General features: G+C 41.1%; 1 protein-coding gene across 1 annotated transcript in view; it reads left to right on the top strand.

Moving 5' to 3' along the window:
• Window positions 1-22,650, top strand: part of LOC102241552 (chromosome unknown open reading frame, human C9orf135) — a 122,074-nt gene extending 99,424 nt beyond the window's left edge. Inside the window, exon 6 of the mRNA XM_014541298.1 lies at window positions 21,335-22,650. Coding sequence (XP_014396784.1) covers window positions 21,335-21,421 — 87 coding nt within the window. The 3' untranslated portion in view covers window positions 21,422-22,650. The remainder of the gene's footprint in view (window positions 1-21,334) is intronic.
• Window positions 22,651-23,070: the final 420 nt, after the last annotated feature.

Below are 23,070 nucleotides of genomic sequence, written 5' to 3'. Positions count from 1 at the left end.
TTTTAAAGGGAGATTTAAAGGAAGCCTTCTTTTCTGGTTGGTTCTTGCCTATTTGCTCACAGTGGTGGGTGGTGGTGGGTGAGACAGTGAGCTCCACGGCCATATTCTCTCAAAACCATGTTATCATAGCTCAAACTTGCTCCCCAGCACTGGGTCTTATTCATTAGGACTCATTGGTTGTATGAGAATAAAATCCACTCAAAACAGCTTAAGCAATAGGAGAACTTATTAAAAGGGCAAGGAGGTGGTTTAGAATACTCCAGAGCAGGAATGCAGCCAAGCCAGGAGCAGATGGGAACCGGGGCCTCAAACAGAGTCGGAGTAGATCTCTCTGTGTCTGCTTCATTCTTTGTCTGCTTATTCTCTTTAAGAGAGAGCCTAGCTCCCTCTGCTTTCTTTCACTGATAGAAGAAAAATTTGTCTTCCAACAGCTTTTACGTTTAAATATTATAGGTGTGACACTCCAGAAAAATTCCACCCCCCCACCCCCCGTCTCTGTCTCCCTCTCTCCCCCTTTCTCTTTTTCACTAGTTCTAAATTCTTAGAGAAGACTCAATGTTCCAATCTGGGTCAGTTGTCCACTTCCCAACCAATTAGCCAGATAGATTTTGCTATAAAAGATGGATCATAGGGAAAAGTTTGGTTCAGAAGAGGACCTCATGATGTGAAGAAACAAACCTGGGCTCAGGGCTCAGGGCACCCAGTGCTCATGCCAGCTTGGCCATAGCTGACTGTATGAAGATCTATATTTTTCTGGACCTCCATTTCCTGGGAGGGAGGTGGATTAGATCATCTCTGTGGCTACTTGGGGCTTTTACAATGTGTTTTTCTTGTTGTAGTGGAAAGTGGTATTGGTGTAATAAGGGAGAAAAGTCTTGGGAAGAGAACTATAAAGCTTATTAGCAAAATTCAATCTGTCTGATTAGGGGCCACTCTTGGCATCAGAAAAGGGATGCTTTACAGGATTATTCTTATGGATGCTTGCAGGGTTGATGGATGCTTATGTACATGGCTGGGGGGAGGAGGAATGGAATTTCACATATATCATTGATATTTAGCGTAACGGTCCCGTTGCTATCACCAACTGCCTGGATGTGACATGTCTGTGCCCAAGACTGAAACTGAGGCCGTGGAAGCAAGGGGAGAGGTTGCTCTGTGGAAAGACAGCATTTTGAAAGAAAAATTCCTTGTACTTTCTATAGTGTGCATGGAGGCAAGGCAGAGAGTAGAAGGTGAAGATGCCCTTCTGTGGCTAGAACTTAGAGCTGACTCCCTGACCGTTACCAGATGGGGACAAAGCCCGGAGCGGGTCTGTCTCAGGCCGGACTGTAGTGTGTGGGTTCTTTCCTACTTGGTTGTAGGAAAGATTTCACAATACGAGTCCAGGTGAGTTTGAGAGGATGTATATTAATGCTGGGGACAGTGAGACAAAGGCCGGGCTTAGGGTAGAAGAAGCAATAGGAGAGAGCCTAGGTTTGCTCTGCTTTGGCTCTCTAGACAAGTTATAAGAGCACAAGGAGCCAAGGCAGGGCTGCTTTTAGCTCACTGGGAAGTCAAAGGAAAGGGGGGCCTTGGAGACAAGTTCAGGGGGTAAGCCCAGACAAGCTGCTGCTGCCCACTGCTCCCCAGGTTGCAAATGTAGTGGGGACCCTGAGAGTTTAGGAAAGAAAAGTAAAAATGCATGACTGAGAGAAAAGAGAGGCCAGGGCATGCTCCCGAGAGAGCCCATGCTGGGTCTTTGTCTTGAAGGTTTTAAATCTTTCTTCTTCGGGTGGGAATTCTAGGAGAGATCTTAGGGGAGGGTCATAAGAAAATATTTATTAGTTTTCCAGGTGTTTCCTTTAATATGTTGATTCATCAAAATAAGTGCATAGGGGAGTTTGGGATTATTTTTAGGTCAGCTTCAATGCTTTACTTTTATCTTGGATCTGTCTGGCTCTAATTGTTTTTCTTGTTGTTCTTGTTGTTGTTGTTTGTTCCCCTTACTTCATTCATTCTTGGGTTTGGCTGGCACAAATGGCACTAATTGTGTCTCTGTTAGCTATCTCCCCAACCAGGCGATTTAAGCTGTTTATTCTCTGGTTAGAGAGGAGAAGTTAAACCATTTGCTCTCAAGTGTCCTTCATGAGGGAGAAGAAGGTCTTGAGACTGACTAGCTGGCTATAAGTGGATCAAATTGTTTGGCCTTGTTTAATTATTTTGAATCAGTTTCCCCATTCCACTTGCCAAGGAATTTTCCTGGATTTTTACTATCCTGACTCAATCATACACTGTCCCTGCCAACTCTCCATTTCTTCATTCCTACTAGACTCACCTTTTGTCTACATCACCTCTCATCCATCAGTCATTCTTTATTCTTTTTAGTCTTCCAGTAGTTTTTTGACTACACTTGACTCCCCACAGACTTTGTACTCCAAGTCAGTTGTTGACCACCCCCAACAATCCTCAAAATTGTTGCCCCTTGGACCTCCCACTCTGTCTTCCACACCAATTAAAGATCCCTCAATACATCCACCCCTGACACAGGTCACCTGTCTTTCCTTCTGAGCTTTGTCCTCCGGGAATTTCTCTGTATCTCTCAAATCTCCTGTCCAACTCAGCCATAATTCTACTGCATCCTCTAGCCAAGATTAGATCCTGACACCTGTCCCTTCAATAACAGTACATACATTGCAACTTAGTTTTTTCTCTCTCCACTGACATCTTCCAAGGCCTTTTACCAACAAACAACCTACTTCTTTTTTGCCTAGGTTTAATACCCAGAATACCAGTAGTTATCAAAAATAAACAAAGTAAACACAATGTTTTAACCCAGTCTCTTGGTTATTGTTAAATTTGGTGGAACATAATTTCAGATCAGGTTATGGAATGAAAGGGACACATTTTGAATAGAAACCCCAACTCCTACAGGCTTCAACATTAAAAGCAACTGAAAATCCTAAAGAGGAGGCAAAGGGAAGGCTTGATTTTGCAATTCAGTGATGTCATCAAGAACTTGATTTCTTTGATTCTGTCTATTTCTCCTTCCACGGTGTCAACTTCATGGAGTTGAGGCCCCAAGATGGCTAGAGCAACATCCTGACCTACAGACTTCTTGGGTCACCTCTACAGGCAAGAGAAAGTTCATCCCCACATCCCCAGCCAGAGTCCTGAGGTTTACTTTATTGGTCTGTTCACTTCTGACCAAGCACTTTGGTTATGGAGTGAAATGTTATGTTGCCATAGCGTCAGTCACATGTTCTATCTATTCCTGCAGCTGGAGTGGAATTTTCTTTCCTGAAACCACATGACTATCCTAAAGTAGAGTGTTTGCCTTTTGCTTGTGTACTTGCAGGGTCTATAGATTGGTTTGGACCCCACTTACTGACTCATCCCTAAATCTATGTCTGGTAGGTGCTCTAACCTCTCTTAGCTCCAGCCTTCCCACTTAAGTCAGAGCACTAGATGTTAACAAAATACCATGTGGAAAACTCCGGAACTATGTGTAAAACTCTGTGGGCAGAGATGAAAGGATGCAGAAAAGTGGTAAGGGGGTAGGAACCTCTTGGCCTTATAATAGTTATGTGGTGATGTCATGTCTTTAACTCTCCAAACATCTGTTGGGAGGCTCCTGTTGCTAAAAGTAGAATAGCTGATTAGAGGACAAAGTGAATAGAGCATCCACTGAATTCTGACCAGAAAGGAAAAGCCAGTTGGTGAAACAGAAGGTGTGGGAAACATGGGAGGAAGTGACTGAGTCACCTCGGAATTCATAATGGCAGAGAAAGGAACAAATGGGCATGTTCAGGCACATCCATTGGTGGTTTTTTTTTTAATTATAGAAGGGTAAAATGAGGTCAGAGTCAATTCTAAAAGGGACTATCACTTAAGAAGAAGAGTAGCTTTGAAAAAAGGAACACCTACTCTGTAATTTGGGGTTTTCCTAATGAGGACACTAAGGAGGCATAAAAGAAATAGAATGTGTTTAAGGAATAATCCAAGCCTAGATTTAGAAAGAACATAAACAGAATCTTGGAGGCAGAGCATGTAGTCAAAGATGAGTATAAAATGATGGCTGTGGCACAAATCTGCACAAATGAAACATCTTGAAGACTAACTGAATAAATTCACACTTGGGGGAAATGTTAAGACCATCATGTTTGCAGGGCATTGTCTGCCTAGGACTGTACATGGTTGCCGTGCTGCCTCAGGTCTTCCCATTAGTCCACACCATTTTGTTCTTACATTGTACTTCCTTAATTACCTTTCCGTATGCACACAGGTCTCACCCTGTTCAACTATAATTTCAGTGGGGTCAGGAACTGTTTTACGTATTTCTTTTTATCTCCCACAACATCTAGTACAGTCTCTTGCATGTAGTGCATGCTCCAAAATGGAATATTATTGATAAAGAAATAGGTTAAGTTAATGAAAATGTCAATGTTGAAGCATTTGTTATGGTAAAAACGGCGTTGCCATAAGCACAATGAGAAACTCAATTAGCTTCAGAAGTCAATGGGTTCAGTCTTGGAGGTCTAGTAAGGTTGCAAAGTACTTGGGGTAAGGTTGCAAAGTACTTGGGATTAGGTTCCAACATCACTAAGGCAGAAATCTAATGTGGACAAAATTACCATTTAAATCCCTTAAATTTCAGTGTTTCTTTATAAGTGGTTTCAGTTACATTGGAACTTTTCAGCCTTAAGTTGAACACGGATGAAGATCTTGGTTTCTGTTTGGGGGACCGGCTGCACCAAAAATTATGCTTTTCTGGGTGTATGAGGTGGTAATGATGATGCTGTCTGCATTTTTCCAAAGTGGGTATTGTGAAGTATGCATATTCACAGTATCTATGATTGACCACTGTATTATGTAGTATTCAGATATTGATGCCTAATGAATTTAGGTGAGTGATTTAATCCTTCATGGCTCCATGGCTGATAACCTTTTGGAGGAAATTGCCTATCATTTGGCAAATTTAAATAAACAAATGACGTTGAAGATACCTTTCACTAGGAGTTGGACTTGGAAGTCAGTGTGAAGACAGAGGAGAGAATGAGTCCCCTACACTCTTTATAATATTTCCTCCTCTTCTCCATAGTGGTGTCTCCACTTTCTACACTATCCAAAATATTGGATATTGTAGAACTGCTCTTCATTCCTTTAACAGATGTGGACTATTGCGTCAACCAACAGATAGGTAGACTGTTTGGGATGAAAACACTACTATCAACCTAACACTGTGTCATAATTCAGAGGTGACATTTTAAAACATCAATTAGTTTTAGAGGGAAAAGTGCAAATCCAAGTGCAATGTTTAACTTTGCTAGACTCAAGAAGCAATTTTAATGATCCTGATGAATGTGGACACCAACAGTTGAATAAATTAGGCAGAAAATATAAGTCTCATCATAGGAACAATCTAGCCATTCAGTGATGGTCAATAGGCAATAGTTGACTGAGAAATGAGCCATGAGGTCAGCCTATATATGAACACCATGAGTTATTCACCTCAATTGCTCAAGAAAGGTTGTCTTGTTTTGTTGATATTGCTGCTATGGAAAAAGAAAATCATGAATCTGGACATCCTCCCCCGTAATATTAACCATCTGCCCAAATGTAATCTACTTATTTCCTGGCTGACATTTGACTTTTGTGGTTCTTTCTTTTCATAGTGATTATGAAAAGTCCCTAACAGTGACTGGTGCTCACTTACATAACATAAGACAGTCATTGGAAGGCTGGCCTCCAAGTTCTTCAACTACAAGTCCCTTTCCTCCATAATTCCTTAAATTCTAATATTAAAGCTCCAAGAGGGTGGCAAGGAAAACCCATGTTGCTTGTGAAAACTCCCCAAGGGAAATATATTTTGAAAGTTTTTTTTAAGAGTTAACTTTCTAAGGGTAGAAGAAAGTTGTAAGCAAAAGGATGCAAGGCCAAGGTCAACTAACTCGATTGAAGGGGAAAGGGATGAAAGCCTGTTTTTCAGGATCTCTCCAGGTGCAGAGAGGAATAGTTTCTCTGCTAATGGTGAGCAGCTGTTCAAACAGAGGTGCTAACCTCAACCAAAAGTAGTTGAAAAAATAGTGTTTAAAACAAGTGACAAGATGCTATCTATAAATTTGAAGGATTACACAGCAAAGGTTGGATTAAAAAAATTGGAGACTCTCAAAGATACTCCTTAAACTTTAGCTATTTTCCTCAAACTTTGACTTTTATCTGGTCTATTGACTAAATGGGGTTAGTCCCATTAGAGAGAGATAAGACCTGGGTTCCATGAGCTCAAGTTTGTGCTATATAGCTAATTCTGGGGGAGACTCCATAATAATTTGGAGTGATACCCATAACTAATTATACACTTGGAAGTTTTCTCATCAGCCTGAAATCTGATGGAGCCTTAAATCATTGAACAGAAGGGAAGAGTTCCTTTCTGTTGAGCCTTGTTTCCATATATAAGAAAATTAAAAATAACAGCAATGAGAAACCTGGTGCCTGGTGAGGGTCCAGACAGAGATACATTCAGTTTACCCCTACTTATCAATTAATATTTTTCAGTTCCCTATCACCCTTTTTATTAATTCAAAATGCTCAGTTGGAGGCTTCTGGGGACAGAGGTGGTGTTGCATCCTCATTTGCATTTTCTCCACCCCTACCTTTCCTTCAGTAGGTGGTTCATACTGACCTGGGAGGATCTTGTGAACCTTTAAAAGCCCCACTGAGTCAAAGCAAATGTAAGCAGGGGAAATGGAGAGACTAGCTTCGTCTCTCACTTGGTGGGTGATGACCTCTTGGAGATGGATGTGAAAGCCAATAGTCAGGAGAGAAAGATGGAGTTGGAGCTGGAATTTCAGACTCTTCCACTGCAACCTTTGGGTGAGGTTCAGGGTTGCTCCCGAAGGCGGAAATTGGTTCCGCTCCAAATTCTCTGGCTTTTATTCTCAAGTGTGGACCATAATTTCAAGCCAGTTGAGATGGATGCCATATTAGTGGAATTTACATTGCATCACTTTAAAAATGTTTCCCTTTTCCTTGGTCCTGAGCAGTGTGTTTCTCTCTTCTCCTTCTTCCTCCTGCAGAGAGAAAATGCTGTGTGAGGGGTTAATGATTTTATGACCATGCAGCTGGCAGCGGTAGATCACAGAGCTCAGTGCAGAAATCCAATTATTTCCTTTGAGATGAAAACCAATACTTGGGAGAAGGACCTCTGTGCTTCAGGGTTGCTTGATTTAAGATTTTGTTCTAGAAAAAATGGGTTCTCTGATGCAGCTTGGCTCCTAAGTCATAGAAGCTTGCCTTTCTCTCCTGCTTGATGCTGGCTACCTGAATACACTTGGGGTGCAGGAGCTAGGACAAAAAGAACCATTAGTTTCCGTTTTGGGCTACTTTAGGGTGAAGTATGGTAGCAATCATCCCAGGTAGAAACTATAGTTTAACTCTAACCCTGCTGTTTGGATTAACAATAGAAAAGTTATTTTGATTTTCTGAATTACAGTGGGGCATTGTATAAATCATCCCATTCGATTGAATGCCTTATTGATTGTAATGTGAACATCCCATTGATTGTGATCTTACTGGTTTTAGAAAGCAAATTCCTCTGTACCTGGGAACCAGGACTGGCTCTGTTGCAAAGACCACAGCTCCCTCTTAACATTTTTTACAAGCAGGTCATGGTTTAGCCAGGGGTGAAGAGCCTAACCTTTCTAAGGTATGAGACTGTGACCTTTTGGGAGTATGAGTCTGTAACCTGTGACCTTTCTAAGGTATGAATCTGTGACCTATGTTGAGAAATGGAGCGACGAACTTTGTGTGTGTTTAGCCAACCGTTTTTGTGGGTTTTGTGAATAAAAGCTTACTTCTACATCTGGTCGGGGCTGCAGTTCAGCCTCTGCTTCAGCAGGGTGCTGTAACTGTAGTCGCTGGCCAACTTAATAAAGGCTCCTAAATTTTGATCTGAGTCCCTGGTGGTCGTCTCCACGGGTCACTCCATTACAAGGGCATAGGATAAATGTTAAACTAGCATTAAATACTGTAGGCTGTTGATGGTGATTCCAGCAACTTACTATCAATGCAGGAAATACTTGGGGAGTAATTTGAAAAGAGAAGCTGCCACTGAGAACTAAGCCTTGGTGAGCAAATGTAGAAAGAAATATATAAACACATAGAGAGATAAGATCGATAGCTAGAAAGGCCTGGGATTTTTCATTAGCTTAGAGTGCATAGGAGAATTTCGAACTCCAAATCAAAGATAGAATGTTTGTATTTATTTTCTTTTTTAAAAAGTAGCAATTGCAAAATGCAAAAAGAATAGAAATAGCTGCATGGTTTCCCAGTTACCAGAAACCACTCTGGAACCTAACCCAATATTCTCATCTATTCCCCATCTACCTTGTCCCAGAAATCTTGTGGAAAGATAGAATGATGTACCTACAAAGAAGCCCAGAGAAGGGAGAGAATTAACCAAGGACACAAAAGATTTAGAGTTGGAAATTGAATAAAAAACCTGGCAGAAGGGGATAGGCCAGAGTATGGACCTTGAAGTCAAAGAGATCTGGGTTTAATTCCAGTGCTGCAGCGTAAAAGTGCTGGCCTCCTACCTGAGCTTGCATTCTTCATCTATAAAATGGGAAAATAATGCTTACCTAGGTAATAATGAAGTATGGTAGCAATCATCTCAGGTAGAAACTGTAATTTAACTCTAACCCTGCTGTTTGGCTTAACAATAGAAAAGTTACTTTGATTTTCTGAATTGTATAAATCATCCCATTCGATTGAATGCCTTATTGATTGTAATGTGAACATCCCATTAATTGTGACCTTACTGGTTTTAGAAAGCAAATTCCTCTGTACCTGGGAACCAGGACAGCACAATTATCTCAAGACCTGAGGGTTCCAGATAATGTTTCCCTGTCAACTCAGTGGTCTCAAGACCCTAGGGCTCTAGATAATGTGTTTCTGGTCCTTCAGAACAGAAGAGGGCTGAACCTTCTGTTCTTAAAGCAAGGTGGATTATGTCTCGCCTTAGGAGAAACACCAAGTTTGTTGATGTTTTTTACACCAACCACTCAGGGGTCATTAGAGAAAGTCTCAGTCAGCTCCGGAAAAGACTAGCAGATCGGGAGGAGGCCTGGCAGCCGGAGGGCAACTGATATGAAAACCTTTTCTCCTGGTCCCCTTGGCTGACCACCCTCCTGTTGTCCCTAGCGGGCCCGATAATCCTCCTGTTGCTAGGTCTCCTTTTTGGCCCCTGCATTGCCAAATGCCTCCTCGATTTCATACAAAGTCAAGTACACACCCAATACTCCAGAATCTTAGAGGACGCTGAATCAAGGATTTGATTCCTGTAAAGACCAGTAGGGAATGTAATAAACGCCCCAGGGCTTAGGAACAATAGGTTACAGTTAAATTAGGTCATCACAGTCTCTGGCTCTGTTGCAAAGACCACAGCTCCCTCTTAACATTTTTTACAAGCAGGTCACGGTTTAGCCAGGGGTGAAGAGCCTAACCTTTCTAAGGTATGAGTCTGTGACCTGTGTTGAGAAATGGAGCGACGAACTTTGTGTGTGTTTAGCCAACCGTTTTTGTGGGTTTTGTGAATAAAAGCTTACTTCTACATCTGGTCGGGGCTGCAATTCGGACCTTGCTACAGCGGGGTGCTGTAACTGTAGTCGCTGGCCAGCTTATAAAGGCTCCTAAATTCTCCCCTTTGGCTCTGGTGGTCGTCTCTTACGGGTTGCCCCATAACAATATGTTAAGAGGATTAGTGATCATGTACACAAATATATTTTCCCCTAATAATCCTGTAGAGTAGGTGAAAGGGAACAGCAGGTAGTAAGACAGAAAGGAATTGGGACTCAGATTATGGAGCAACTAAAATTCATCAGCTGTGTCTATCAAATGCTTGGTCACAAGGGAAAGAGATGGACTTAACCAACAGTGATATGGCGTGGCCAAGCCTATTAGCAGCTCAATGGAAGCCTATGGGAATGATGACGTTGTGGAGTAGCAAAGCTTTTCTTGTACGGCCATAGTTAAACTCTTGAACGCTGACTTGATCCTTACTCCAACATAAAGGTATATAAGGCGGGATTCTCACTTCACATGGGACGTCCTGTCCTGTGAACCTCAGCAATGCCTCTATGAAAGACCAGGACCCACTCACTCAAATGCATCCTTTCCTGGCATATACCATTTGCACTGCTTATTGGCTGGTTTGGTAGTAAACTGAAGCGAAAACAGGCTAAAACCTTGTCCAAGGCACTGTTCTTGTCAATCCTAAACATGTGGTCTAGTGACTTAAGCCAAAGAATAATGAACTAAAAGGATACAGTCAGGGTAGCTCAGGAGATTAAAGGAAATGCTGAGCAGCCAGACCTCAGCAGATGGGAGTCCAGGCTTGTCTGGGGATCTGTAGGAGGCAGGAATAAATGAGCAGTCTTTTGGGGGTGCCACTATTAGGATTGATTAGTTTCAATGATTTTTTTCCAAACTTGGGTCACTCCCCTGAAAATTAAAATTCCTAGAGGAAAGAATCTGACTGGTCCAGCTCAGGCCACATGTTTATAGTCCCCAGACTCTATCAAATGAAGGAGAACATTTTCTTCAAGGAGAAGGAAGAAGGGAAGCTTAGTAGGTGAAAACATCAGCTGTCTCCCCTCTGGTTAGGACTCTTATAGAACAGTTACAATCTCCTGATATTGTAGTCCCACAGTCTCTCTGAGGGAAGCTGCCTTTGCAAAATACAGTGAGAAATTATTAACCAAGGTGTATCCACAGTTTGTATGTCACATCTGAGCTAAGTACATCTATGTCAGTTGGTGAACAAGTTTCAGTAGAAAGCTCGTTAATAAAACTGCTACTGAATATCACAAGGTCCAAAATTGCAGGGCTGTGTTTTGAGCAAGAAATCAGTATTTTGTAAATACACCTCCTACTGTGTGCCTAAGGAGCTTCTTCGATTCTAGGTCTTGTTGTTTTTTTTTAATTTTTATTTTATTTTTTTTTTTGCTAAAAGTATTACAAAGGGTATTACATATGTGTCCTTTTTTTCCCCCCCGCCCTTGACAATCCCCTGCCCTCCCTTACCCCCCAGTGTCTTATGTCCATTTGTTATGCTTATATGCATGCATACAAGTCCTTCGGTTGATCTCTTACTCCCCTCCCTCCTGCCCCCCAACCCTCTCTGGCCTTCCCACTGCAGTTTGACAATCAGTTTGAGGCAGCTCTGCCTCTGTATCTATTATTGTTCAAAAGTTTGTAATGGTCTTTATTATCCATGAATGAGTGAGATCATGTGGTATTTTTCCTTCATTGACTGGCTTGTTTCACTTAGCATAATGCTCTCCAGTTCCATCCATGCTGTTGCAAATGGTAAGAGTTCCTTCTTTTTTACAGCAGCATAATATTCCATCGTGTAGATGTACCACAGTTTTCTAATCCATTCATCTACTGATGGGCACTTAGGCTGTTTCCAGATCTTAGCTATGGTGAATTGTGCTGCTATGAACATATGGGTGCACATATCCTTTCTGATTGGTGTTTCTGGTTTCTTGGGAATTCTAGGTCTTGTTGTTTAGAAAGGTGTATCTCCTAAACAGCCAGAAGATAGGAACTGCTTGGGGTTTCAGCAAATGTCACAGAAGGGCTGGTGTCTTGGTGCTCCAGGGCTGAGTTGAGCATAGCCATCTGAAATGGTTCTCTGGGGAATAGCAGACAAATCTCAGATGTTCTATCTGCAGCATAACATGCAGGTTCATCCTGATTCAAAGCATTCAGCAACAGCTCTCCAACTCCCAACCCACCTCCCTGGCAAGGTGGCTTCATTCTGGAGATCCATGCCCCTCTCCCCACTCTCTCTGCCTCCAGGAGACTGACTTTCTATGAACCTAACAACAGGCTTCCTTGTCCATTGACTTCTTCTTGGATTTGGCTAGTGGAGGTACCAGCAGGATAGAAGAGGGTGAGAAGAGAGGGAGATCAAGGCTTCCTCTCTGCTGGACCAGGGATTGAGTGTCTGTGTTTCACTTGGAAGGCCACTACTCCTGCTTATAGCCCTTTTCTATAGCTACAGGCATAGCTCTCTCCTTATTGTGGGAACTGTTATTTCTCCCTGTGCCTTCAGATCTAGCAGTGATAAAGGACTCCCTGCTTTAACTCTCCCGAGTGCTTCAACATGACTTGTTAGTTTCTCTGAACTCTGAACTCAGCTTTGCACATTGTCCCTCATTAAACCCTCCTCAATTACCCTGTTTGAGTATATTTTGTATCTGCTGCTAGGACTCTCCTTGTTATGGCTGTATTACTGTCCCTATTTTATAGATGAGAAAACAGTGGCCCAAAAAAGAGCATGTTGAACCCTCATTGTCCATCTATAAAACTCAGGCTCTCTCTATAACCTAGTCTATTCAGCCATCTTCATATTTAAGAGAGCTCTTGCCTTCAGCTAATGAATTACACTCTGGCCTTTCAGACATTAATGTGTGGGGATGGATTTTTGGAAGAGTGACCCTTTCTTCTTCCCACCAGGCATAGGTCCCACTCTGTGCCACCCACCAAATGTGATCTGGGTCCTTGTTTTCAATTTTTGAAGAACCTTTCTTTCTTTAGTTTAAAAAGAATTGCTCTGAATACTGTCTTTTCACCCAGGAATACCTCCTGAGAGTTTGATATTTGCAATCCTATTGAGCAGAACTCTTAAACTTATTTGAAAACAACCTTAATAAAATTTGACTCAAAGCAAGTCCTGAAATACCAGATCAGAGAGGAACCCCAATTAGCTATTTTTCCTACTCAAAGTACATTTGAGCTAGAAATGACCTTAGAGATTATCCAGGTTCTTAACCTAATTTTGAATAACATAGACCCTCTTAAAATTTGAAAAAGCTATGAACCCTCGCCCCAGAAAAATAAAAATTCCCCCCCTCACACACACACATACATACACACACACTATTTGCAATAATTTTGGGGATTCATTGTCATTCCGAAGCCCACTCCTCATAGACCCCTAGATTAAGCCTCCCTGCTCTAGGTTAATCCCTTAGATTTACACACAAGGAAGCTAATACCCAGCCAGGTAAAATGACTAGTTTTCATAGCTCATTAGTTGATAGATCAATCAGGTTGGGCTGAGTTATGCTACAGTAACAATCAACACATCTCAGTGGCTAAAACAACATATTTATTTTTTATTCAGGCTGTGTTTCTACTGTGGGTGCTCTGCTCCATGTCATTTTTACTTAGGAATGTAGGGTGATGAATGCCTTCGAGAACATCATCAGTCATGGTGACAGAAGAGGAGAGAACATCTGTCATCATGACAGAAAAAGATAGAACAGTGCAAACTACTCACTGATCCTAATGCTTTTGCCTGAAAGGGGCACATCACTGCTGGTCATACTTCACTGGCCAAGCACATCATAAGGCCATGCCTAACCTCGGGTGGAGAGAAACATTTGGTGGTAGCACACATGACTAAGAAAGCTGGAAAAGCCAGATGTAGGACCCAGCATTTTTATTTCTGTCTAGTGCTTGCTACTCTTCCAAGGCTACCATATCATAATCTAATTCATGTGGGTGTGTCTCTAGAAGATTTGCCATCAGTTTAGGAAGTCTGTTTCATACTGGGTGGGTTGGTAGTAATTTTATACAACACTCATTTTTTAAACCCAAATCTTTTTTTTTTCCTGTTGTCTGTATTGCTCTTATGTTTTCAATCCTCATTTACTTTTTTCTGGCCCTCCATAGCTTGGGACCACGGTGTTGACAGTGCAAACACAGAGGGGTTTCTGGGTTTGTTTGTTTGTTTTACTTTAGCAATTAGTGATAGGCGTGGCTCTGTTTTTATCTTCAGTTGTTCATTTATTCCACAATTTACTGAAAACCTGCTTTGCTTGGTGGGTTGTAGTGAGGATTAAATTAGAAAATTCACAGAGCCCAGTGCAGAGTAGATGCTCAAAACATGTTGGCTTGTGTGTGTGTGTGTGTGTGTGTGTGTGTGTGTGTGTGTTTTGAAATCAATATAGGATAATGATTGAGAGCACACATTTACTATGAGGTTTAGATAATTTTATTAATATCTCTGTGCCTCAGTTTTCTTTATTTATTAAATAGGAATAATAATAATATTACCAAATTCTTGGGCTGTAGTGAGTATTAATTATAACACATGTAAAGCATCTACCCAGGACCTGGATCATAGAAACTCATTGATGGAATTAGTTACTATTCGTGTTATCGGCATAATTACTGGAAAATATGATGGCTGTGGCTGAGAAGAAGTGCTCTTTACTAAAGAAATACTTTAATTTGCAGATCCTATTTGTCTTGCTTTCTCTCTTATCATCACCCCTTCCTTACCCCCTACCCTATTATGCACCGCTGGTAATTGTGTACGGAGAGGGGAATTCATTATCGCCAGTCACTGCCAGCACAGTTGACTGATGTGCTCTGTTTTCTGGCTGTGATATTTACAGCAGCCAGTTAAGACTTAATTTTCTATTATTCCCTGAACTTTGCAGCCTTCATTTTTCATTTTCTGTCTGAGATTCATTTCACTAGCACCCTGGAACCACGGCCGGAAAGACTCACTTACCATCGGAATCAATGAACAAATAGGAAAGACATTTTTACCAGAGATAGGGCACAAGTGATGTGAGTTTAGTTTTGATTCTTAGCAAGAGTTTTATCCTCTCCTTTCCGCTTCCTGTGGCCAACTGCATTTCTCTACCTAATTATAAAAAAAAATGCCTTGGAGGTACCTGAACTTAGGTGTTCTTGCCTGGAAATGCTGCAGTCCAGGATCTGTCTGGGTGTTATTATTATTTCCTTTTAATCTTGGCCTCTGGACTTGTTTGATATTGTAGGAATCCTTTTATTTTTTCCCCTCTCATGAGTCACTTGCTAGAATTGCCCTATGACACAAAAACTTATCTAAAGATATCTCAAGGCTAGCAGACCTTTTTCCTGCTCATTATCTATGGATTCATTGGTCGGTCAGACAGGATTTTGATTAAAGTATTTTTCCACTTGGAGCTCACTGCTTCCTACACAACCCCATCCCCCTAACCCATGAGAGCATTGATCAGGGATGAGGTGGTTGAATACTTTCTCATCCCATTGTCTTTCACTCTGCAGCCCATCACTAAGGTGTTAGCAGGCTTACTGTCATCCTGGACCTATAACTGCCTGCCCTTCTCCAACACATATACTAGTAGTCACATCATTGTGCTGGGACCAGCCATTTCATACAATTTGGCTATGCCTTCCGAACCTTATTTCATCTGCGGGATGGGAACTTAACAAAAATGTTCTTCCCTGAGATTTTGGATTTGGGACTGAGAAATAGTTAAGCCAGTCTCTTTATAGGGGCTGGAGCCACAGTTTCCTCCCCGGTGAAGCCAGCACACAGGGAAAAATGGAGGCAGGAGAGTGTGGGGGCCTAGAGATGAAGGGTCCTGATGCCACTTGTTCCTACAGCCCAATAGTGCCTTCTTCACTTGAGGCCTAGACTGCACTGTGGAGGGTTTCCTGTGGGTTATGTTAGAGAGAGGCAGCATCTCCTTCTGTGTGTTCTGTGGGCCCCTCCTCTCAAGAGACTCTTAGACAAATAACCTGGGAGATGTTCCACACTCTGTCCCCTTCTTCAGTATTTTGGGTACCCCTTACCATACAAAAGATTAGAACAATCCCAGCATTTCCACATTTCTTTGACCGTTTTTTTTTTGGTGTATCCTTTAGTAGCAGACCTATATTTTAAAACATCACTTTGGGAAGTCTATGTTAAGGTTGAGACCCTGGAATATGGGTTTGTTTTTAAGATGAGGGAATTTTACTGGGAGATGATCTCACATTCTTTGAGTATGTTGAAGACTCTATTTCCTTAACTGCCTTCCTCTCTAACTCACAGATGGGGAGATGGCATGTAGGAGAAGGCTGTGGTGGAAGGAGCAGCTGGATCCAGCATCCCTGTACATGTTCTGCCCCAGAGCAGAGCTTTACTTCCTCCTACAAAAGCAGGTCTCTGAGACGAGGGTTCAGGTGCAAGTAATTTATTTAGGAAGTGAGCCCAGGAAACATTCATGGTGGAATGAGAAACTGAAGCAGGGAAGGGAAGATAGCCGATGTATAATGTGTTATCAAGCCATTTCCTACTGGGGGCAACTGAGGCTTTGGGGAGCTCTGAGAGGCAGTGTGGACTCTGCACCTCCAAGTTATTCTACTGGAGTGGCGAGGGATCCGGGCATTTATCCATCAGCTCCTGCGGTGATTGGTTAATGGCTGCTCCTTTTCATTCCCTGGCCCTGCTGATCTGTCACACACAAGAGCAGAGCAGACTCCAGGGATAAGAGAAAGTCCACAGATGGAGGAGGCATGCAGGGACTGGCGTCTAGAAGTCAGACTGGTAAGGGCCCAGAGTAGTGATTCTCAACTGGTGTGCCACTAGAATTCCTAAAACATGCAATACCTCATGATTCAGTCAAGGACACTGAGCTCTTTTCCCTTAGATTGTCAAATGAAAAAAAAATTGACAACAGCCAACACAACAATAGCCATCCAGTGTAAATGAATCAAAATTATACCTATTTTTTGTCAGATTGGCAAAATATATATTTTTGGTGTGCTGCAGAATTTTAGTAATTAGTTTATGTGCGCCTTGCGATGAAAAGGTTTGAAAATCGCTGGCCTAGGGGTAGGGGTGGGCACTGGAAGTGTTTGCTGCCATCTCAAAGCTAGAGAAGCAGGAGAGAGCATTACTCTTTTAATCTCCTTTTTTTGTAGTGAAGGAAGAATTCCTGATAGTGTGGCAAGTTTCTGTTCATTGTTTCAAGATTCTAGACTTTTACCTGCAGTTTTTCTTTCTGACTTTTTTATTCTAGGTCCCAGATTTTTTATTTGTGTGATTATTATTCCAAATCATATTAGTCCTTCTGAAGAGGCCTGTGGGTACCATCCAGCTATTGCTTTTGTTTTGGGCTGGAATCTCCTCTCTAAATTACCTTTAACTTTGTCTGAAGCAAGGTGCGTCATACTCACGTCTCTGGCTGTTGAATGGAAGATTACTAGTAGGTGGGCCACTTTGGACTATGTCCTTAGATCAGTCCTTTCAGTTCCCTCTCAGCCCCCAGACCAATTCACTTGGACATTCCAATCTCTGCACGTATCTTTTCATCATTAACCAACTATGCTTCATTCCTATGGGTGTGTCATTGTTCATTCAACAAGGATTCATGGAACACCTACAGTGTGCCACAGGCACCACTGCAGATGATCTGGGAGTAGGTGAGAGGTGAGGACTCAGGGGACAGAGGCTCCAGAGAACAGATGTGGAATGAGAAGGACTTGAGTGCAAAGCTCATTTTGGCCTTGGGCAAGTCACTTCGCCTTTCTGAGGCTAAGATAACTCATCTATCAAATGACACCTCTGTTATGGACTGAATTGTTAAAGTCTCAGTCTTTGGTACCTCCATGGTCATCAGAGGAGAAAGAGCTGGGAGGCTGAAAGTGGTTTGATAAGGGGATAACTTTTGACCCAAGGTGATAGGATTGGTACTGTGCTAGTATGATAATTATATATATGCGAGTATTTAATTATGTATAGTAGACATTAATATATGTGCATAAATATCTATGCTTAATTGACCTGAAAGAATATTCACTCATTATTCATTCCATTAATAGATATTTATTGGATTCCTACACAAAGGTACTGTTGTAGATGTTAAGTAAACAGCAAAACAAGCAAAGTCTCTACCATCATCAAATTTATATTCAAGGGGGTGATGTTCATGATTGTTAAGAATAGAAAGATTCTTAAATGGCATGTGCAGTATGATCCTATTTCAAACATAAATGTGAATATATAAATTTATATTTTATAAAAATGAGATCATGTGCATATAGTTATAAATAAAGATAAAGTGAGGGAACTAGAGCAACAGAAATTTGGAAAGATGGTTACAAAACTGTTAACTGGGATTATACTTCAATGCTGGAATTACCTTTTCTCATTTTTCTTTATCTGTATTTTCCAAATTTGGGGGTAATAAACTTGTGCTTTATATATAATATTCATTTTAAATTTTATTTTATTTCCTAAATTGTAGTTGACATTCAGTATTATTTTATATTTATTTCAGATGTACAGCATAGGAGTTACACATTTATATAATTTACAAAGTCATCCTCCCCAGTAAGTTTAATACCCACCTGGCACCATACATTGTTATTACAATACTAGAGGCCTGGTACACGAATTTGTGCATGGGTGGGGTCTGGCTGGCCCCCCCTGATTGGTAATCAGGGCAGGGCAGGGCCGGCTGAGGGGAGCGGTCGTCCCGTCCCCTGGTTGAACTCCTTATGGAACTTCTGGTCGAGGGGACAATTTGCATATTTAGCCTTTTATTATATAGGATGATTGACTACATTCCCTTTGTTGTACTTTACATCCCCATGACTATTTTTGATTACCATTTTGTACTTCTGAATCCCTTCACCTTTTTCACCCAATCCCCAATTCCCCTGCCATCTGGCAACCATCAGTCTGTTCTCTGTATCTGTGAGTCTGTTTCTCTTTTGTTAGTTTATTTTGTCCTTTAGATTCCACATATAACTGAAATCCTATGGTATTTGTCTTTCTCTCTCTGACTTGTTTCACTTAGCATAGTACCATCTAGGTCCATCCATGTTGCAAATGGTAATATTTCATTCTTTTTTATGAATGAGTAATATTCTACTGTAATGTACCTCCTCTTCTTTATCCAACTGTCTATTGATGGGCACTTGAATTGCTTCCATATATTGGCTATTGTCAGTAATGTTACAATGAACATAAGGGTGCATATATCTTTCAAATTAGTATTTTGGATTTCTTTGAATAAATAACCAGAAGTGAAATTTCTGGGTCATAAGGCAGTTCCATTTTTAATTTTTCGAGGAGACTCCATACTATTCTCCATAGTGGCTGTACCGATTTGCAATCCCATCAACAAAGTATGAGGGTTTTCTTTTCTCCACATCCTTGCCAACACCTATTGTTTGTTGATTTATTGATAGCCATTATGACTTGCTGTTTAATTTTTATTTCTCTGGTGATTAGTGATGTTGATCATCTTTTCATAGATATCTGTATTGGCCATCTGTATGTCCTCTTTTGATAAATGTTTATTCAGGTGCTCTGCCCATTTTTAAGGGATTGTTTATTTTTATAAATAATGTTTTAAAAGGTGTGTATTATATATGCAATTAAACAACTAAGTGCTAAAAGAATTTAACAGAAGTTGCAAAGAGCCTTTGCCTACTGTCCTTATTCCCATCTCCCAGACGGTTGTCACATTTCTAACCCGAAAGACTCTTTTTGTTACTATTTTTCACATTTCCACTTCAAAGCCTCTGGTCATCAGCTCTTTCTCCCACAGCTGCTACCATCCCCCTTGTTTGTGGTCCATCAGTTTTTGTATTTGAGTAAATGAAATATTTAGCTTGAAGGGAGTGCTTTTCCCAGAGAACATTGTGTCAACTTCTGAAGCCTTGAGCTTTTAAAAGGAAAAATGCCCCATAACTGCAAGTGGTTGCTGTTCCTGTTTGTTTTATAGTTCTTAAGTGTGCAGAACATGTTCAAATAAAGCTGGCCAGAAATTAGTTCATGGGCTTTACAATGACAAATAAAACCCATGGAATTTGGCATTGCCTTGCTGATGTGTGTCTCCGGTTCACAGGAGAGTTTCTGATGTAAAAGCCCTTCCTGGCCTAAAAGAACACAGGAGATGGGCCCTGACTCACCAGCCCTGGGACAGAACCTCAGCTGTTGGGTGCATTGGCAGAGCCAAATTCTAGGCTGAGGTTCAGGAAAAGTTTGCTGGTCATGGTATCACTTCTGGCAAACACAGTTTCTCCTTTTTCCACTGAGGCCCCGTTTGCTGGGCATGACCGGTTTGTCTGGCAAAGCTCATCAGTGGTGCCCCAGCTTTCCAGAGCGTTCGCATCTTGCGAATAGACTGGGCGTGGTGGTTTTAATAGGCGCACGGTTTAGAGCATATTTTCACAGTTTTTTTTTGTTTGTTTGTTTGTTTATGTATTCACTCTGGGTTCTTATCCTGGTCCTTCCTGTCTTTTCTTCTGAATTCAAATGCTGGAAATGTTTAAAACTTTGTAGTGCATGTAAATATTTTTTCATCCCTACTGGTCACTTGTGATTGTGGGCCCTGTGGTCACTTTGACTAAAATTAATCAACTTGCCTATGTAACTTTTTAAAAAATGAAGATCCAGTGGGGGTGGTTATAACTTGACTAACGATTTACATGAATAATGAACAAAAGAGAATGAGTTATTTAAAAACTGACCTGAACATACATTGATATGTTCATGCCGCTAAAAGAATTCAAAGTTAAGAAAAAACCCTGATGCCTCATTGAAACAGCCATTTATGTTACTGCTTCACTTTGTAATTTAAAAATTTTCAGTTTTCTATTGCTATTAGGATAAGTACATTAAACTGGCCTATCAGATCTGACCTCAGCCTCTTCTGCAGCCTCAAGCTGCACTCTAACCAGGGCATAATCAATTTCCTTCATTTCCCCAGGGCAGTGGTCGGCAAACTGCGGCTCGCGAGCCACATGCGGTTCTTTGGCCCCTTGAGTGTGGCTCTTCCACAAAATACCATATGCGGGCGTGCATGTACAGTGCGATTGAAACTTCATGGCCCATGTGCAGAAGGCAGAAGTCGGTATTTTGTGGAAGAGCCACACTCAAGGGGCCAAAGAGCCGCATGTGGCTCGCGAGCCGAAGTTTGCTGAGCCGCAGTTTGCCAACCACTGCCCCAGGGCATTAAACTCCTTTACCTCTAACTCTCACATTGTATTTTTTCTTCCTGGACCATTTCACCCATTGCTGTCAGTCTGGGTCACTCCTGCTTCTCTGTCAGGTCTCAGCTCCCAAGTGGCTTCCTCTGGAGAATCGTCCCCAGTCCTCTTGGTCTAGGTTAAGGTCCCCTCCTCTGTGTGGTGCCGTCAGAACAGGTCATTGCCTGTCAACTTCTCTGTGTCCTCCATTAGTCTGTGTAACTGCTGAGAGTAGAGACCCTGTCTTTATGCTACTATTTTATCCCTTGTACCTAGCACAGTGCCTAGTGGGCACATGGTAGGTGTTCAACAAATAGTTCTTGACTGAATGGGTCCACTGGGATAATTTTTTCCAGAGAAGGAATCAAGTTTAAAGTGGTTTTATGAGTCCTGTGCTGCCATTTACTTGGGTGCCTGGGTTATCCAATCAATTCAGATTGAACAATTATTGAACACCATTCTGTGTTGGCTGCTTCCACCTACACTATTTCATTGATCTTCTCCTTACCTTTCTGTTTTACAGTGGAGGACACTCATGCTCAGCGAGCCTGAAAACTTCATCATGTCACCTGATGGTGAACAGAAAAAACCCTCGGCTTCAGAGACCTAACTCATTGCTCTTGGCCCAGTATCAGGATGCTGCCTCTTTAAACTTTTGACCTTTACTATGCTTTTTTTTTTTTTTTTTACTATGCAACCATCTGGTAGGCTATTGGATTAGAACTCAGGAAACCTTGAATTAACTATATAAAAGGTACAGCTTAGACAGAAATCAAACTGGAATCCTAAAGAGGAATCAGGGGAGGAAGCACTGGCCTACGGATCCAGACTTCTGGGCTCTCTTCTTACCTTCCTTACTAACTAGCTGTGTGACACTGGGCATGTCACTCAGTCTTTCTAGTCCTTAATTTTCTCATCTACACAATGACTGGGAGTGACTGGATAATTTTTAGGGGCCCTCCAGCTTGAAATTCTACAATCTTAACCTTGAAAGCCGGTGTGAGGCAGCACATGTGCACGATGATTAGTGCTGAAGGTATCAGCAAGTCTACCCGAAAGAGCTTACCTCTCAGGGGCTTTCCTGAAATTGCATTCTGAGGTAAGAAATAAAGAGAATAAACAATTTCATATCACCCTCTTATTTATGTTTTTAAACATACCGGGTAACAAAATAATAACCACGAGTCATGGGGGGAATTGAATGAAAAGAATGAGTCATTGGCAATAGGCCACTTGATCATCATCTGTCATGATTGGCCTTTGAATAAACCAGAATAAATGCTGGCCATCTTCGGCACACCTTCCAGTATTCACAGAACAGGCTTCTTCTAACCCACACTTTTATGAAGATTGTTTATAGCTTTGTGCCTCTTGAAACTGTCTATGTAGTTAAGCAATTAGCAATCAAACTTCACATCACATTGCAGCACAAGCCAATCTGAAATGCAGAAATGCAAATTGTAGGGAATGAAAATAGATTTTAAGTTGTTTGCATATAAGTTGATTTCCATAAACAATTAAAACTTATCACATTTGCAATGATTTTTTAGAGGTGCCAAAGTAAATAAAGTAATTATATTACCCATTTGTGAACTTAGTAAAAGAACAGGTAAACTGTCATTCTGAATTTTAGAAGAGCCAATTTGGGCTTTAATGTAGCTGAAAACAGCAGAGTAAATTAAAAATATATGTAACTTTAAAACTTTGAAGTTATCATAGAATGTATATCAGTAAGTAAGTTAAAACTCCTATTAAAAAATTGAAATTGTGGAGAGGGAAACAGAAAAGAAATTAAGATTAACAAGAGATTTGAACTTAAGGGTTCATCTGCATTAAAACAGCAGCCACAACCAAAATGATAGAAAGTTAAATGGAATATATTTACTTCTCCTGTTTTCTCTGATTTATGTAACTTTGAAACTACATTTAAAAATTAGGAAATTCATTTTTTTCCTGTCACCAGCTGTCAATTTAGGCAAGTCACTTTATCTCCTTGGAGAGAAATTTTGCTGTGCATGGAGCTAACATTTCATAAAAACTGTTAAACCAAAGCAACTTTAGGAAAATGCTAAAATGTCCTACTAGGGATGATACCACAGATTACAGCCTTATTACAAGTTAAATAAATTCTGGAAGTGGGTGTCTACTCTTCTTTGGAAAAATGATAAATTATGTATTTTGCTTTCATCCTGAACAATTTCCCTGTCTTCAAATGGGATTTCCACTAAAACACACACACACACACACACACACACACAC

This window comes from Myotis brandtii, unplaced genomic scaffold (genome assembly GCF_000412655.1).
Source record: "Myotis brandtii unplaced genomic scaffold, ASM41265v1 scaffold266, whole genome shotgun sequence".
Taxonomy (NCBI): domain Eukaryota; kingdom Metazoa; phylum Chordata; class Mammalia; order Chiroptera; family Vespertilionidae; genus Myotis; species Myotis brandtii.
Note: the sequence above shows the minus strand (reverse complement) of the source record. Positions and strands in the feature narration are given on the sequence as shown.